This window comes from Erinaceus europaeus, chromosome 21, assembly GCF_950295315.1.
Source record: "Erinaceus europaeus chromosome 21, mEriEur2.1, whole genome shotgun sequence".
NCBI lineage: Eukaryota > Metazoa > Chordata > Mammalia > Eulipotyphla > Erinaceidae > Erinaceus > Erinaceus europaeus.
In genome coordinates, this window is record NC_080182.1 from 10380862 (window position 1) to 10396811 (window position 15950).

General features: G+C 42.7%; 1 protein-coding gene across 5 annotated transcripts in view; it reads right to left on the reverse strand.

Annotated features, from left to right (window-relative positions):
- ULK4 (unc-51 like kinase 4) overlaps positions 1 to 15950 on the reverse strand; it is a 511677-nt gene that overhangs the window by 378151 nt on the left and 117576 nt on the right. For all 5 annotated transcript variants that reach the window (XM_060180360.1, XM_007517784.3, XM_060180362.1 and 2 more), the window contains one exon: positions 3840 to 3967. In XM_060180360.1, coding sequence (XP_060036343.1) covers positions 3840 to 3967 — 128 coding nt within the window. The remainder of the gene's footprint in view (positions 1 to 3839; positions 3968 to 15950) is intronic.

Below are 15950 nucleotides of genomic sequence, written 5' to 3' on the forward strand. Positions count from 1 at the left end.
AAAGATTTTTTTTCTTTTTGGCTTGTATGATAGGTTTCCATCCTTTCACTTTGAGTCTGTGTTTGTCTTGTTGAGTTAGGTGGGTTTCCTGTAGACAGCCTATTGTTGGGTTGTGTTTTCTGATCCATATTCCTACTCTCTGCCTTTTAATAGGTGAATTTTGGCCATTGACATTTACTGATATCAAAGATTGAAGATATTTTAACATCATTCTTATAGATTTTTAGAGTGTTCTGATATAGGTCCTATTTATGGTGGTCTGACTATTTAGGAGACCTTTCAGAACTTCTTTCAGGGCAGGCTTGGTGATAGTTGATTCTTTCAACTGTTGTTTGTCTGAGAAGGTTTTTATGCCTCCATCTAGTCTGAATGACAGACTAACAGAATACAGTAGTCTTGGGGGTTGGGCGGTAGCACAGCAGGTTAAGCGCATGTGGCACAAAGCGCAAGGATCAGCAGAAGAATCCTGGTTCGAGCCCCCGGCTCCCCACCCGCAGGGGAGTCGCTTCACAGGCGGTGAAGCAGGTCTGCAGGTGTCTATCTCTCTCTCCCCCTCTCTGTCTTCCCTCTTCTCTCCATTTCTCTCTGTCCTATCCAACAACGAACGACATCAACAACAACAATAACCACAACAAGGCTACAGCACCAAGGACAACAAAGGGGGAAAGGGAAAACATGGCCTCCAGGAGCAGTGGATTCATGGTGCAGGAACTGAGCCCCAGCAATAACCCCAGGGGGGCGGGGGAAGGATATAGTAGTCTTGGTTGAAAGCCTTTCTCATTGAGCACTTGATAGATATGTTGCCATTCTCTTCTGGCCTGTAGTGTTTGTGTGGAGAAATCTGCGGCTAATCTTATGGGTTTTCCTCTGTAGGTGACTCTTTTGTTTTTCTCTTGCAGCCTTCAGGATCCTTTTTTATTATTATTATTATTTTTTTACTCCAAGGTGCCTGCACTATGAATCCACTGCTCCTGGAGGCCATTTTTCCACTTTTGTTGCCCTTATTGTTTATCATTCTTGTTGCTGTTATTGCTGTCTTTATTGTTGAATATGGTGGAGAGAAATCCAGAGGACGGGAAGACAGAGCTTTCTTCTGTCCTGTGACTAACGCCTCAATGAGTGTTTGGGTGTCGTCCTCATTCTTAGGTGCTTCTACAATTGGGGGCCTTTTGTCCTGGGCCATTTCTCCAGTGTTTCTTCTTGGTTTTACCATTGCACATGGTGTGTTATGAGGTCCCTCGCTAAGTACTTTTCCTTCTTTTTTTTTTTGCCTCCAGGATGATCACTGGGGCTCAGTACCAGCACTATAAACCCACTGCTCCTGGCGGCCATTTTTTCCATTTTATAGGATAGAACGGAGACAAATTGCAAGGGGAGGGGAGACAGGGAGAGAGATAGACACACACCTGCAGACCTGCTTCACAGCCTATGAGGCGACGACCCCTGCATGTGGGGAGTCAGGGACTCGAAGCAGGGTCCGTGCACTTTGCACTATGTGTGCTTAGCCCAGTGTGCCACTGCCTAGCCTCCTTCCCAGTACTTTTCAATTCACTAATGACACTTGTTAGATTGACTTGTGTATAAATAAGGTATTAAGAGTTCACAGTTGTGGAAATTAACAGTTGTTTCAATATTATCTCAATTCCTTTTTTTTCTTAGTTTCTTTATTGGGAAATTAATGTTTTATAGTAAATACAATCGTTTGTACATGCCTATGCATTTCTCAGTTTTCCACATAACAATACAACACCCACTATGTCCTCTGACATCCTTTTCCAGGACCTGTACTCCCCCCACCCCCCACCCCAGTCTTTTACTTCGGTGCAATTATCTCAGTTCTTAAAGCGCAGCACACTGGCTGTTATTCCCTCTGTTCTTCCCGGCAGGGTATGGGAGCCTGTGGGTTTGTAACTATAAATAGATGGTTATAAATAGATGGTTTGTAACTATAAATAGATATTCAGCTTAGGAGCGTATGTGACCTCTGCATCCCTGAAGATCTGAGCTCACATTCTGTGGTCATGAGTAGGAACCAACCAGACTTCCCTGGACAGACAACCCCACCAATGTGTCCTGGAGCTCTGATTCCTCAGAACCCCACCCCACTAGGTAAAGAGAGAGGCAGGATGGGAGTAAAATAAAATCCACAGTAAAATAAAATCCATAGTAAAATAAAATCCACAGTTTTGACTCTTTACACACAAATAGTAAAATATGTATGCCCTGGCTGTTTACAAGAAAAAGTATGCCACATCTAGGTTCTCCTCAGAAACATATATTAAACCATATTTTGAGGGATCCTCTGGGTTTTAAGAGCACGGGCTAGATGGTTAGGAGGCATTCATCAGGACGCAGCCAAATGAGAACACAGAAGAACGGCCTCTTCTGGAGGAACAGGTGAGCCATCTCTCTGCTGCCACTAATCCACACCTTCCCAAACCCAAGCCTACCCTTCCCCTACTTTACCTAGCTGCTCCTCTGGGCTCTCAGGGACTTACTCCAGAAAGGTACCATGATGAAACATACAAGCACATCCCAAGTAGAGAATGTTTCTCAGAGATGAAAACTAGAAGCAACATGAATGCCTTCCTGGGATTGTCCTGCTAGGTTAACTCCAGCAGCTTCCCACCACCCTATTTCCCTCAGATCCAGTAGTCTTTGGATTTTCAGGGTATCCAAAATGAGGTCACAAGTGAAATATTAAATCCTGAGGGAAAACCTAGGAAAATGAATTCAACAAAAGCCACAGGCCCTCCATCTTCTGCACCCCATAAAGAATTTTGGTCCGGGGAGTCCAGCGGTAGCGCAGCGGGTTAAGCACACGTGGCGCAAAGCACAAGGACCGGTGTAAGGATCCCGGTTCGAGCCCCCAACTCCCCACCTGCAGGAGAGTCGCTTCACAGGTTATGAAGCAGATCTGCAGGTGTCTGTCTTTCTCTCCCCCCTCTGTCTTCCCCTCCTCTCTCCATTTCTTTCTGTCCTATGCAACAATGACGACATCAATAATAACTACAACAATAAAACAACAAGGGCAACAAAAGGGAATAAATATTTTTTAAAAAAGAAGAAGAATTTTGGTCCATACTCCCAGAGGGATAAAGTAGGGCAGCAGGGCATCAGGCAATGAGGCATCTGGTTAAACTTACACATTACAGTGTGCAAGGACCCAGGTTCAAGCCACTGGTCCCCACCTGCAGGGGGAAAGCTTCATGAATGGTGAAGCAGGGCTGCAGGTATCTCTCTGTCTCTCTCTATCTTCCCCTTCCTTCTCAATTCTCTGTCTCTATTTAATAATAAAGGCTTAAAAAATTAAAGAGGGCGGTAGCGCAGCGGGTTAAGCACATGTGGCGCAAAGCACAAGGACCTGAGTAAGGATCCCGGTTCGAGCCCCCAGCTCCTCACCTGCAGGGGAGTCGCTTCACAGGCGGTGAAGCAGGTCTGCAGGTGTCTATCTTTGTCTCCCCTTCTCTGTCTCCCCCTTCTCTCTCCATTTCTCTCTGTCCTATCCAACAACAACATCAATAACAACAACAATAACTATGACAACAATAAAAAACAACAAGGACAACAAAAGGGAAAATAAATAAATATTATTTTAAAACTTTTTTTTAATTTAAAGAATAGGGAAGCTTCCAATGGAGGGGATAGGACACAAGAACTCTGGTGTTGGAAACTGTGTGGAATTGTACCTCTGCTATCTTATAATCATATTGATCAATATTAAAAAACTAACAATTTTTTTTTTAAATTAATGAACTCAGTACCACGTGAAGCACATCCTACTAATAAAGCAAATACCAGGCTACGGCTTGTGATGAAATCATCAGGGAAGATCCTACCTTGCTTGGCAGCAGAGCAGCAGCATCTCATGGTTATAGGTCAAGACGTATAAAAGAACCAGGAAGGATTTTGCTCTAATGGACGTTGAGGGGCTGTCAAGCAACCGAATAACAGTAGAAACAAAGTCCTGTGGGAGACATGAAGAAATGTTTTTGAGAAAACACAAAATGAATAGGGAAGACACAGGATGAAGAGACTCTAATAACCAAAGAAGTGATCTGAAAACAAATAATGCAGCTGCCATCTCGGCTCCTTTCTTTGAGGTGAACGGTATAGTAGGACGTTAATATGTCATCTCATTCAGTTTAAAAATGAGCCGCTAACAGTTGAGACTAATATCCCCATTTTAAAACAGAAACTGTAGGGAGTCAGGTGGTAGTGCAGCGGGTTAAGCACACGTGGAGCAAAGCGCAAGGACCGCGTAAGGATCCCAGTTCAAGCAGGTCTGCAGGTGTCTGTCTTTCTCTCCCCCTCTCTGTCTTCCCCTCCTGTCTCCATTTCTCTCTGTCCTATCCAACAACGATGACATCAACAACAATAATAATAACTACAACGACAATAAAAGCAACAAGGACAACAAAAAGGAAATAAATATTTTTTAAAAAGCAAAAAAAAAAAAAAAAAAAAAAAACCCAGAAACTGTATACTGAAAATTCAAGAAGTTTGTACAAATTCACAGTCAGGATTCACATCCTCACTAGCTGGACAACAATTCTGTCTTTTTTTTTTTTCTATTTATTTCCTTTTGTTGCCCTTGTTTTATTGTTGTAGTTTTTGATGTCGTTATTTTGGATAGGACAGAAAGAGATTGAGGGGGGAGGGGAAGACAGAGAAGGGGAGAGAAAGACAGACACCTACAGACCTGCTTCACCGCTTGTGAAGGGACTCCCCTGCAGGTGCGGAGCCTGGGGCTGGAACCGGGATCCTTATGCCGGTCCTTGCGCTTTGCGCTTAACCCGCTGCACTACCGCCCGATTCCCGCAAAGTCTGTCTTTTAAAGACTGGACTGCATAACTGGAAGTATAGCAACAAATATTTTGAACAACTAGAAGTTACAGCTGCAGACAGATGAAACTCTGAGCGAACCTGCATATACAATTCTCTACGTGGGGTCAAGTAAAGCCTCAGCTACGAGGGTCTTGTGCCTTGCCAAATACACAACTTGCATTTGACCCAGAGCACCTCATGGGAATGCCCCAACTCTGGGGTGAGCTTTGGCATGGTATTCGGTATGGCGCTACGGTATTTCTTTTTCTTTTCTTTCATTCTGTTTTTGTCTCCAGAGTTATCACTGGGGCACAGTGCTGGCACTAGGAATCCACAGTTGCTGGCGGCCTCCTTCCCACCCCCGTTTCTTCCTCTATTTATTTGACAGGACAGAAAGAAATTTAGAGGAGAAGATATGGAGAGAAAGACACTGCAGGCCTGCTTCACTGCTCATAAAGCGTCCTCATCTGCAGATGGTGAGTGAGCCAAGGGCTCGAACTCAGGTCCTTCCACAGGTCTTTGTGCATAGTACTATGTATGCTTAACCGAGTATACCAATGCCCAGTCCCCACTGTGGCATTTCTTCCTCTCTCTCTGTCCCTGTCTTTCTCTCCATGCGTGTGTATGAGTGTGTTTGAATGAATGAATAAATGAATAAAAATGTCATCTCAGAGTAAGTGTGATGATGAGGAAAAAAAATCTCTAGTCTACATAGGCGAATCCTACAGAAATAATAAAAATAATACTCAATACATACACAGAAGAAGAAACCTGTATTCCTATTGCATTCTTTAAATAAATGTATAACACAGCACAAGGGCTAATTATTGGAAGTATTTTTCTTTCCAACAGACTATATAGACTTGTACCCACTGACAGACAAAAAGAAAGTAAAGAAAGATACATACTTAAAGTCAATGATACAAGTAAGCCTGCAAGTGGAATAGTGTTCCTAGCAAAGTGGTTACAGAGAGAAAGAATAAGTCGCCTACCTGCCCATACAAAAAGACAAGAGCCGAGAGCAATATCATAGGGACAAGGCTGGTTTAAGAGGCTCCCCATTTTGCCACAACGCTATCTTATTACTGAATTTGTATATTTCCAGGGAGAATAAACTCACAGTCATCTTCCTGTCTCTCTTTAAACATGGAGATATATCCAAACCCCATTTTTCTCCTCTTTTTTTATGATTAATAACGGGTTGTAAGATTGGAAGACTATCATTCCACACCACACCCAGCATCAAATTCTGTGGCCCTACCCTGTAATCTCCCTGAGATGACTGCCACAGTTCTCACAGAGTCTGAGAAGCAGTTTGCTTGCTTCTGGTTTGGGGTTTGTTTGTTTGTTTTCTAAGTTCATCTGTATCAGTTCTCTAGATTCTACAAGGGAAAGCATCCATTAGTTGTATTTCATCTCTCACCTCTCAAAGAGCAATCACCTGCAGTTCCGTCTATTTTGTATTTTATATTGTAGAGTATTATTCCATAGATTACAGTCCCCTTAATTTCTTTAGACCGTTATCTATCAATGGGCATTTAGGTTGCCTCCAACCTTTGGCTATTGTGAATAATGTAGCTATGAGCAGAGGGGGTATACATATTTTTCAGTTCCTGTGAGTGTCCTTTGGTAAGCACCGGAGAGTGGCATTGCTGGATCATAAAGTAATGCATTTTATTTATTTGTGGATTCTCCAGAGTCTTCCAAAAGGGCCGCACCAGTCTGCATTCCTATCAGCAGTAGAGCAGAGTCCTTTGTTCTCCACAACATGGTCAACACCTGCCATGCCTGTTTTGTTGATATAGACTATTCTCTCAAGTGTGGGATGGAATCTCAGTGTACTTTCAATCTGCATTTTCCTAAAGATAAGTGATGTGGAACATTTCTTTATAAATCTGTGGGCCATGTGTATCTTCTTTAGAAGACTATTTAGTTCTTTGGTCCATTCTTTCTTTTTTTTTTTTGGGGGGGTGCATTATTTTTTTATTTGCTAGGACAGACAGGATTTGAGGAGATAAAGAGGAAGAGAGAGACCTTCAGACTAGAGTGTTCATTCAGCTTCCTGGATTTCTATGTTTTGAATGCTACCTAGTTGCAGAAAATTTTCTACTATGATTTCTTTGACTATGTCCTCAGTTCTATTCTCCTCTTTTTCCTCAAGGATCCCAGTAATTCTCACATCTGACTTTCTGATGAAGTCTGCTATTTCACAAAGAAGTGCATCATTTTTCCTATACCTTTCTTCTCTAACAGCTTTTAAATTCACCAAGTGAATTTTTTTAACAAAATTTTTTCTCTTGCCCTTTTTTTTAAAACAAACTTTTATTATACTTATTTATTTATGAGATAGAGACAGATAGAAATCGAGAGGGAAGACAGTGATAGAGAAGGGGGGAGACAGAGAGACACCTGCAGCACTGCTTCACCATTTGCAAAGCCTTCCCCCTGCAGGTGGGAACCAGGGGCTTGAACCTGGGTCCTTACACATTATAAAATATATGTTCAACCAGCTGCACAACCACCTGCCTTCCCCCTGCAAGAGGGGACCAGGGGCTTGAACCTGGGTCCTTACACATTATAAATAACATGTATGCTCAACCAGCTGCACCACCACCTGGCCCCATAACCAAGTGAATTTTTAAAAGGATGTCTTCTAGCACAGATATTCTCTCCGCAACCTAATTTGGTCTTCTTCCTGGGCCTGCTATCTGAGCCACAACTGCATTCAAAGTGTCCTTCACACCCTGCGGTTCTACTGGGAATTTTGGGGTTCCCACCCCCATGTCTAGTAACTCCTTATTAAAAAGATCTCTGAGTTCTTGAATTTGTTTCTGTGTGTTAAATTTAGTTTCTCGAAATGGCTTCATAAGTTTTCTAAACTCAGTCTCTGACATTTTTTCCAGATCTGTGTGTGTGTGGTCCTTTACAGTTTGAACCATTACTACTTGGGCTGTATTTCTCAACTTCTGCATTTAGCATGGCTTCAGTTGCTGCGCCAGTAGGTGGTGCTGTGGCTACACTGTTATCCATCATGATGAGAGGCAGATGTCCCTGGGCAGGTTTAGTGCCTATGATGTCAATGCAGGCTCTCCCTGCTGTTTCCCCGCTGGGGGACAGGCGGGAGGGTAACATGGGAGAACTGCTTCCTTCTAAATGCTAAAAGAACAAGCAGGCATTATTTCTCTATTTCAGACAGGACAGGGCTTGAACAGTCCACAAAGGTTTAGTTCGAACATCCAGATTTTCCCTTTAAATCCTGGTGATCCTTGCAGGCAATTCAATAAACAATAGCAGCTATTATATGTGGGGGAGGGTATTTTATAATTGTATGTAGAGAACACTAAACTCTACCACAATACCTAGCCCACCCTACATAATATTCTTGCTCTGAGTATCATTATCTAATAGCTAAATTTGGTCATTTAAGCCTCATACGCATCATTTTTACTTTATTGATTTTAATTTTTTTGTCATTACTGGCTTTCACTGCCCCCCCCCCAGAAGTAAGTATGGCAAAGAAAAACATTTGGGGGCTGGGTGGGGGTTCACTCGGTTGAGAGCATGTTACCATGTGCAAGGATACATTCAAGCCCCCTAGTCCCAACCTGCAGAGGGGGGTGGCCTCATGAGCGGTGAAGCAATGCTGTAGAGAGCTCTCTTTCTCCCTCTCTATCTCACTCTCTCCTCTCAAATAAAAATAACAAAAATAAAACTTAAAAAAGAAATAGAACAGAAAGGAAAACATAAAGCAGAACTTGACTGGATTTGGTGTACTGCACCAAAGTAAAGGGCTCTGGGGTGGGGGGCTGAAGAGTGTTCAAGCCCTAAAACAAGATGGCAGAGGAGGACCTAGTGGGAGGTTAGACTGTCAGGTAGAAAATAAGAAATGTTACACTTGTATCAACTACTGTATTTGACTGTCAACAGTGTACCATTAATCCCCCCAGTAAAGGGGGGGGAGTCATCTCTTTTGCTTCATCTTGGATATATCTCAAAGGAATCCTGTTAAGTAAAAAAGAGAAGTATGGGGGGAGGGGCAGTTGGTAGCACAGCGGATTAAGTGCACATGGCACAAAGCAAGGACCGGCATAAGGATCCCAATTTAAGCTCCCGGCCCCTACTTGCAAGGGGGTCACTTCACAAGCGGTGAAGCAGGTCTTTCTCTCTCCCTCTCTGTCTTCCCCTCATATCTCTGTCCTACCCAACAACAATAGCAATAATAACAGCCACAAGAGCAACAAAAATAGGAAATAAATGGCCTCCAGGAGCAATGGATTCATAGTGCAGGCACCAAGCTCCAGCGATGATCCCAGAGGCAATAAACAAATAAATAAATAAACAAACAAGCAAACCAACCAGTAGAGATGCTGAAGTAAGCCAATCCAAGCTAGACTGGGTTCCTGAACTAAGACTCCAGAGGGGTTTTTCAAACCTTCTTCAGGTCTGGCATTCACCTCCAGAGACTCTGGAAAAGCAGTTTTCTCTCCTCAAAAAGCTAGGAAAGTTTTGAATCTGATAAAATTAAATTAGAATTAGCTACTTTGGGAGCTGGGCGGTGCAGCGGGTTAAGGACACATGGCACGAAGCACAAGGACCAGCGTTAAGGATCCCAGTTCAAGCCCCAACACAGGTGGTAAAGCAGGTCTGCAAGTGACTGTCTTTCTCTCCCCTCTCTGTCTTCTTCTCCTCTCTTGATTTCTCTCTGTCCTAGATAACAACAATGACAGTAACAACAACAATAATAACAAAAACAATGATAAACAACAAGGGCAACAAAAGGGAAAAAATAGCCTCTAGGAGCAGTGGATTTGTAGTGCAGGCACCAAGCCAATAACAATGGAGGCCAAAAAAAATTTAAAAAGAATAAATGCCAGATGATTTTACTTACAGTGGAACTTCAGAAACCAGACAGAAAGGAAAAACAAAGTGAAACATGGCCTGGACATGGTGTATTGCACCAAAGCAAAGGACCCTGGAGAAGGAGGGGAAAAGAGGGGTAAGGGGGGCTTTGGAGTCCTGCTGCAAGATGTTGAACCAAGTCCTAAGCTGAGGGTGAGAAGTGTGTTGCAGATACTTATAGGAAAATGAGGAATGGTACTCATGTGTCAAAACTGTACTGTAAGCCACTATCTCCCCCAAAGAAAATGAGTGGGGAGGGGGGAGGTGACATACTTTACAAACTACAGCTCTGGCTCTCAGCCTATCAACACTGTGCCCTGAATAAATTGCTCTTTAGTCATTTATGAAATACTGAATACAAAGTACTGAATTCCTACAACTAGCTGCCCGAGGGCTCCATTCGGAATCTCAAGCAAAGTATAGCACACCTCCAGAACACTATTCATCTTAACAGATTTGAGGCGAGAGGATTACAGGCTGCAGGCAAAGAGTTGGCACCAAGGATGAATAAGCAAAACTACCTCTGGAAAACCAAAAATCACCTCAGGTCCCTTCAGCTTGCAAGCCGCTATGTATTTGGCTTTGATTAAAATTCATTTTGCCATTGAGCTCAACATACCTAAATATTACATGTGGAGAGAAACAAGCAGAAGCTGCGCTGCGCTATAAGCCACAGTGTGATGAGTTTGTGACTAACATCCAAATGGTACTTGGCAGTGATTGTGGAATGGACATAGCAGGCAGAAGGATGGGATGATGAAATATTCAAAATGTTAGGACTCTGTCCCGAATTCACAAAGTTTCTCTGACAAATAAAATGATATTTTTATCACATAGGTACAGGAATAAAGCATCCTTTCTAGTACATACGATAAAGGCAAAATTACTATGTTAACAAAAGTAACAATGACTTCAAATTTACCTCTTGCAAATCACAAGAGGGAAAACCGACCTAGTGCAATCAGCTGTCACAGGTGAAAATCAGTGAGGACAGCCTGGCTGTCAACTGATACGACAGCCTCAAGGAAAACAATGAGAAGTCATTCACAAACTCCACTCACACAGTCCTGCCTAGTTATCACTGGTGGATATAAAAAGTGGACTGATGGAATCTACATATGTTTTTAGATTACTTTCCTTAGAGAAGCTTAACCAAGTACTTGAGTAAAAATGACTCTTGTGGAATGCGTGCATTACTCTAGACAGATAATAATAATAATAATAATAATAGTAATAATATAATCATAGCCTTGTAAGCTGATTAGTACAGATGTTTCAAATGCTTGATTAGTAATCAGAGTCAGTTTGCCTTAGGGATTTTGAGGGAAACCATGAGGAGACTTTGGATTCAAATCTCCTAATTTTTTACATATATGAAATTGTTCAGTATTTCCAAATACCAGGCTAATCTGCATTGTGGTGTATATTACTAAGGACATATATTACTTGGCAAAAGTCTGACTAAATTAGACTGCTAAAATAAAAATGGACAGAAGCTATTCTCAAAATTAATAATAGAACATCAAAAGGCAGGATCTCACTAGTGACACTTTAGCACTGAAAATGAACAGGTTCATCTGTGAATATGCAGAGCAGCAAATTTTAAGGTTTGAATCTTTAAGTGACCATCGATGTACATGCAGTTCAAAGTAGGCAGTACTGATTACCTAACACGGAAGTGCATGGGAGATCACAAACCTTAGCAAAAAATAACTGGGGCTGTTTGAATTTACATACATGTTATCTTTTTCTTTTTTTTTTTTTCAATATTTATTTATTCCCTTTTGTTGCCCTTGTTGTTTATTGTTGTAGTTATTATTGATGTCGTTGTTGTTGGATAGGACAGAGAGAAATGGAGAGAGGAGGGGAAGACAGAGAGGGGGAGAGAAAGACAAACACCTGCAGACCTGCTTCACCACCTGTGAAGTCACTCCCCTGCAGGTGGGGAGCTGGGGACTCAAACCGGGATCCTTATGCCGGTCCCTGAGTTTCGCGCCATGCGCGCTTAACCTGCTGCACTACCGAACGACTCCCATGTTATCTTTTTCTTTTCTCCTTTTACTAGGTGAATGGCTTGTGGTATAAATTTTCTTCTTTTTTAAAAAAAATATTTATTAATTCCCTTTTGTTGCCCTTGTTTTATTGTTGTAGTTATTATTATTGTTGTCGTTGTTGGATAGGAAAGAGAGAAATGAAGACAGATGGAGGAAGACAGAGGGGGGGAGACCTACTTCACCGCTTGTGAAGTGACTCCCTGCAGATGGGGAGCCAGGGCTCGAACCAGGATCCTTATTAATTCCCTTTTGTTGCCCTTGTTGTTTTATTGTTGTAGTTATTATTATTGTTGTCGTTGTTGGATAGGACAGAGAGAAATGGAGGCAGATGGGGGAAGACAGAGAGGGGGGAGACCTACTTTACCACTTGTGAAGCGACTCCCCTGCAGATGGGGAGCCAGGGCTCGAGCCGGTCCTTGAGCTTTGCGCCACCTATGCTCAACCGGCTGCGCTACAGCCCCACTCCCTGTGGTATAAATTTTCTGATCTCAGTAAGTAAAATACAGCAAAACAGGGTTCAAGGACTTCTGCAGGCTTTCGGTTTCCTAACAACAAGAATCTTGCACTGAGATTTTATGTAAGATTTTTCTGAAGCCACAGGAGAGAATTATTTACACAGCAACTGACTATTTTAATTTTCACAAACTTCTTCTCCCCGATATGCATCAACACATAGAGACACATCTGTGTGTGTATTTATACATATTTATGCCACTGTAGGTTCAGAATTACAGACTACCCTTATTTTCCTAATTGGCTTAAGAAGAAGTACTGAAATATTCCTAGGTTTTCTGAAGTTCATTCTCTGACAGATCCTTCTGAAAGAACTCATTGGAGCTGATGTCTTTCGTGTTCCTATCTATGTGGTCTTTATACGACTCAAGGTAATTAAGCATAAATGCTTGGCTCATATTTTTACTTCAAAACCTTACATACCTTATTCTGTTGTGTTCTGGCATCAAGTATTACTGTGAAAATGTGTGATGCCATTATAACTATCTCTCTCAACAGTCTTTTTCCCAGATGCTCAAAGGACTTTTCTTTAAATGCCCTGATGTTGTAGGATGCTTTTCCAAATAGACTGTATGCTGTGTCAATTTGTACATGAAGTCCCCTTTGCATTTTCCCTGTTTCATTAGTTTAGTTTTCCCCATTGTATCTTATATCCCCTTTGTCTGCTAAACCTCAGCGTTCCTCTGGGGTTATCTTGAGTCTTTGCCTTAATCTGTGTCCATTTCCTCATGTGTTTCCTTCCTGTCCCTGTTATGTTCAAATACATTAGTGATCTATTTCCTTTCGGGTTGTCTTCATTCATGGATTATTTTATTTTATTATTTTTTCTTGAGATATGTGCCTCTTTGTATCTTCCTGCAGTCTAACTATCTCTTTGTGAACTTTTCTATTTTTGATTGGATGGTAATTTCATAGCATCCACTGACTTTTTAATTTGATTTCAGTTTTCATATGCTTTGTGGCCATATTTTTTAAAATTCTATTCATGATTTAATGTTGATCTACAAAATTAAAAGATAACAGGTGTACAATTCCACTCCATTCCCACCACCAGAGTTCTGAATCCCCAATCCCTCTATCAGAAACTACAGCATTGGGCGCGGGGGGGGGGGGGCGGCAGGGAATCGCACAGCGGGTTAAGCGCACATGGTGTGAAGCACAGGGACAGGCATAGGGATACAGGTTCGAGACTCCGGCTCACCACCTGCAGGGGAGTCACTTCACAAGTGGTGAAGCAGGTCTGCAGGTGTCTATCTTTCTGTCCCCCTCTCTGTCTTTCCCTCCTCTCTCCATTTTTCTCTGTCCTATCCAACAACTGCAATGGCAACAACTACAACAACAAAGGCAACAAAATGGGAAAAATAGCCTCCAGGAACAGTGGATTCCTAGTGCAGGCACCAAACCCCAGCAATGATCCTAGAGGAAAAAAAAAAAAAAAAAGAAGCTTCAGTAGTTCTCATAATGTTGCAGATACGGGTTTTCTGCATACACAGAAAATAGTTTAGCTGAGCATCACTCTGTTGTGTGCGTATACAACAGGACAGACAGGAAAAAACACAAAGCACACCTTGGCCTGGGTGGAGTGTACTGCCCCAAACAAAGGCCTTGAGGGAAAGAGAGGTGTGGAGGGCGTGAAGAGAGCCCTGGGGTGTTAGCGCATATGGGTGCAAAGGGACCTGAGTTGTGAGTGAGAGTCCTCAGCACAGAGCTTTCACAGGGAGATGACAGTACCCACATGTTAACAACCACACTGTAGCCATAAAGGCTTAAAAGAAAGTGGGGGGGGGGAAGAAAGATGAATTCTCACAGAGTTTTCTAACCCCCTCACCCATACACAAATATAGAATGAATAGGTGACAAAAATTGTTTTATTTTTATTGATTTATTATTGGATAGAGACAGAGAGAAATTGAGAGGGGGAGATAGACAAGGAAAGAGACGGAGAGACACCTGCAGTCCTGCTTCACCACTTGTGAAGCTTTCCCCCCTGGAGGTGGGGGCTAGGGGCTTGAACGCGGGTCCCTGTGCACCGGAATGTGAGTGTTTAAGCAGGTGCGCCACCACCTGGCCCTGCACGGTGCTCTGGTGTTTCTCTCTGTGTCTTTCTCTCTCTTGAAAAAAAAATTCAGTAGCTATTTCTTTCCTTTTCTTTTTGCTCTGCTCTGCTCTGCTCTGCTCTGCTCTGCTTTTTGAGAGAGAGAAAGACACAGAGAGAAACACCAGAGCACTGTGCAGCTCGGGTTTATGGTGGTGCGGGATTGAACCTGGGACTCTGGAGCCTCAGGCATGAAAGTCTCTTCGCATCACCATTATCCTATCTACCCCCACCCTCAATAGCTGTTTCTTAGCTCTATTAACTGAAAAGGCCAAGAAACAACCACCAACTCGGTAGCACCAGCTACTTTGCACTCCAAGAACCAGGATGAAGAAGCAGTGCATGTGTAACACAACTAACCATGCCCTGGAAAGCCGAGGGTGACAGGCATATGAGGACAGTTACACTGTTCTCTCAGTGGCTTTAGGCTTGGAAATTCTTACTGAAAACCCATTCTCATTCGCCCTCTCTCTCTCCCCCAAGTTCCTTGGTATCCAGGCTGCCACCCCATTACTGTCACGGTGGCCCATCTGATTTTTATTTGACTTTCATTGTTAACATCTGGATATTTCTATTAATGTACTGCAAGCCTATCTTTGCAAGAACCACCCCAAATTCCTTATTTATCTAGATAAAAGAGGATTTGTGAGGTATCATATTCAGCCACATTGGGAGAACTAGATTAATATTTTCGATTCTGTACTTGCTCTGTTCATATTTCTTAAATTCCACGAACAGTCAGTCATCCTTTGCAAGATGCCCTGGTGTCAGAAGACACAGCAGATGTTATAACCGCCATTTTTCTGGGACAAAGTAACAGGGCCACAACTTTCAACAGCCTAGAAGTAATTTACTGTGATTCCCTGAATCTAAAAAGAAACAAAGTTTATGAAACACAGAGAAGCATAATTTACCACACGACCTCTCAGTATCTTGGCAGAATATATATATATATATATTTTTATTTTATTTTCCCTTTTGTTGACCTTGTTCTTTTTACATTGTTGTTGTAGTTATCGTTGTTGTTATTGATGTTGTTGTTGTTGTTGTATAGGACAGAGAGAAATGGAGAGAGGAGGGGAAGACAGAGAGGGGGAGAGAAAGATAGACACCTGCAGACCTGCTTCACCACCTGTGAAGCGACTCCCCTGCAGGTAGGGAGCCGGGGGCTTGAACAGGGATCCTTACGCCAGTCCTTGCGCTTTGCTCTATGTGTGCTTAAGCCGCTGCACTACCACCTGATTCCCTTGGCAGAATATTTAAAAATAGAAAAGTTAATCAAGAGGGGGTTGGGCAGTGGGGCACAAAGTTAAGTACACACAGTACTAAGCACAAGGATCTAGGTTCAAACACCGGGCTCCCCACCTGTAGAGGGGACGCTTCACAAGTAGTGAAGCAGGTCTGCAGGTGTCTCTCTTTCCTTCTCCCTGTCTCCCCATCCTCTGCGCGGTACCACAGCGGGTTAAGCGCACATGGTGCGAAGCTCAAGGACCCGCGGAAGGATCCCTGTAAACAGTTTACAAGGCACTATCAGTAAACACGTTCAGACCTAACTACAGACA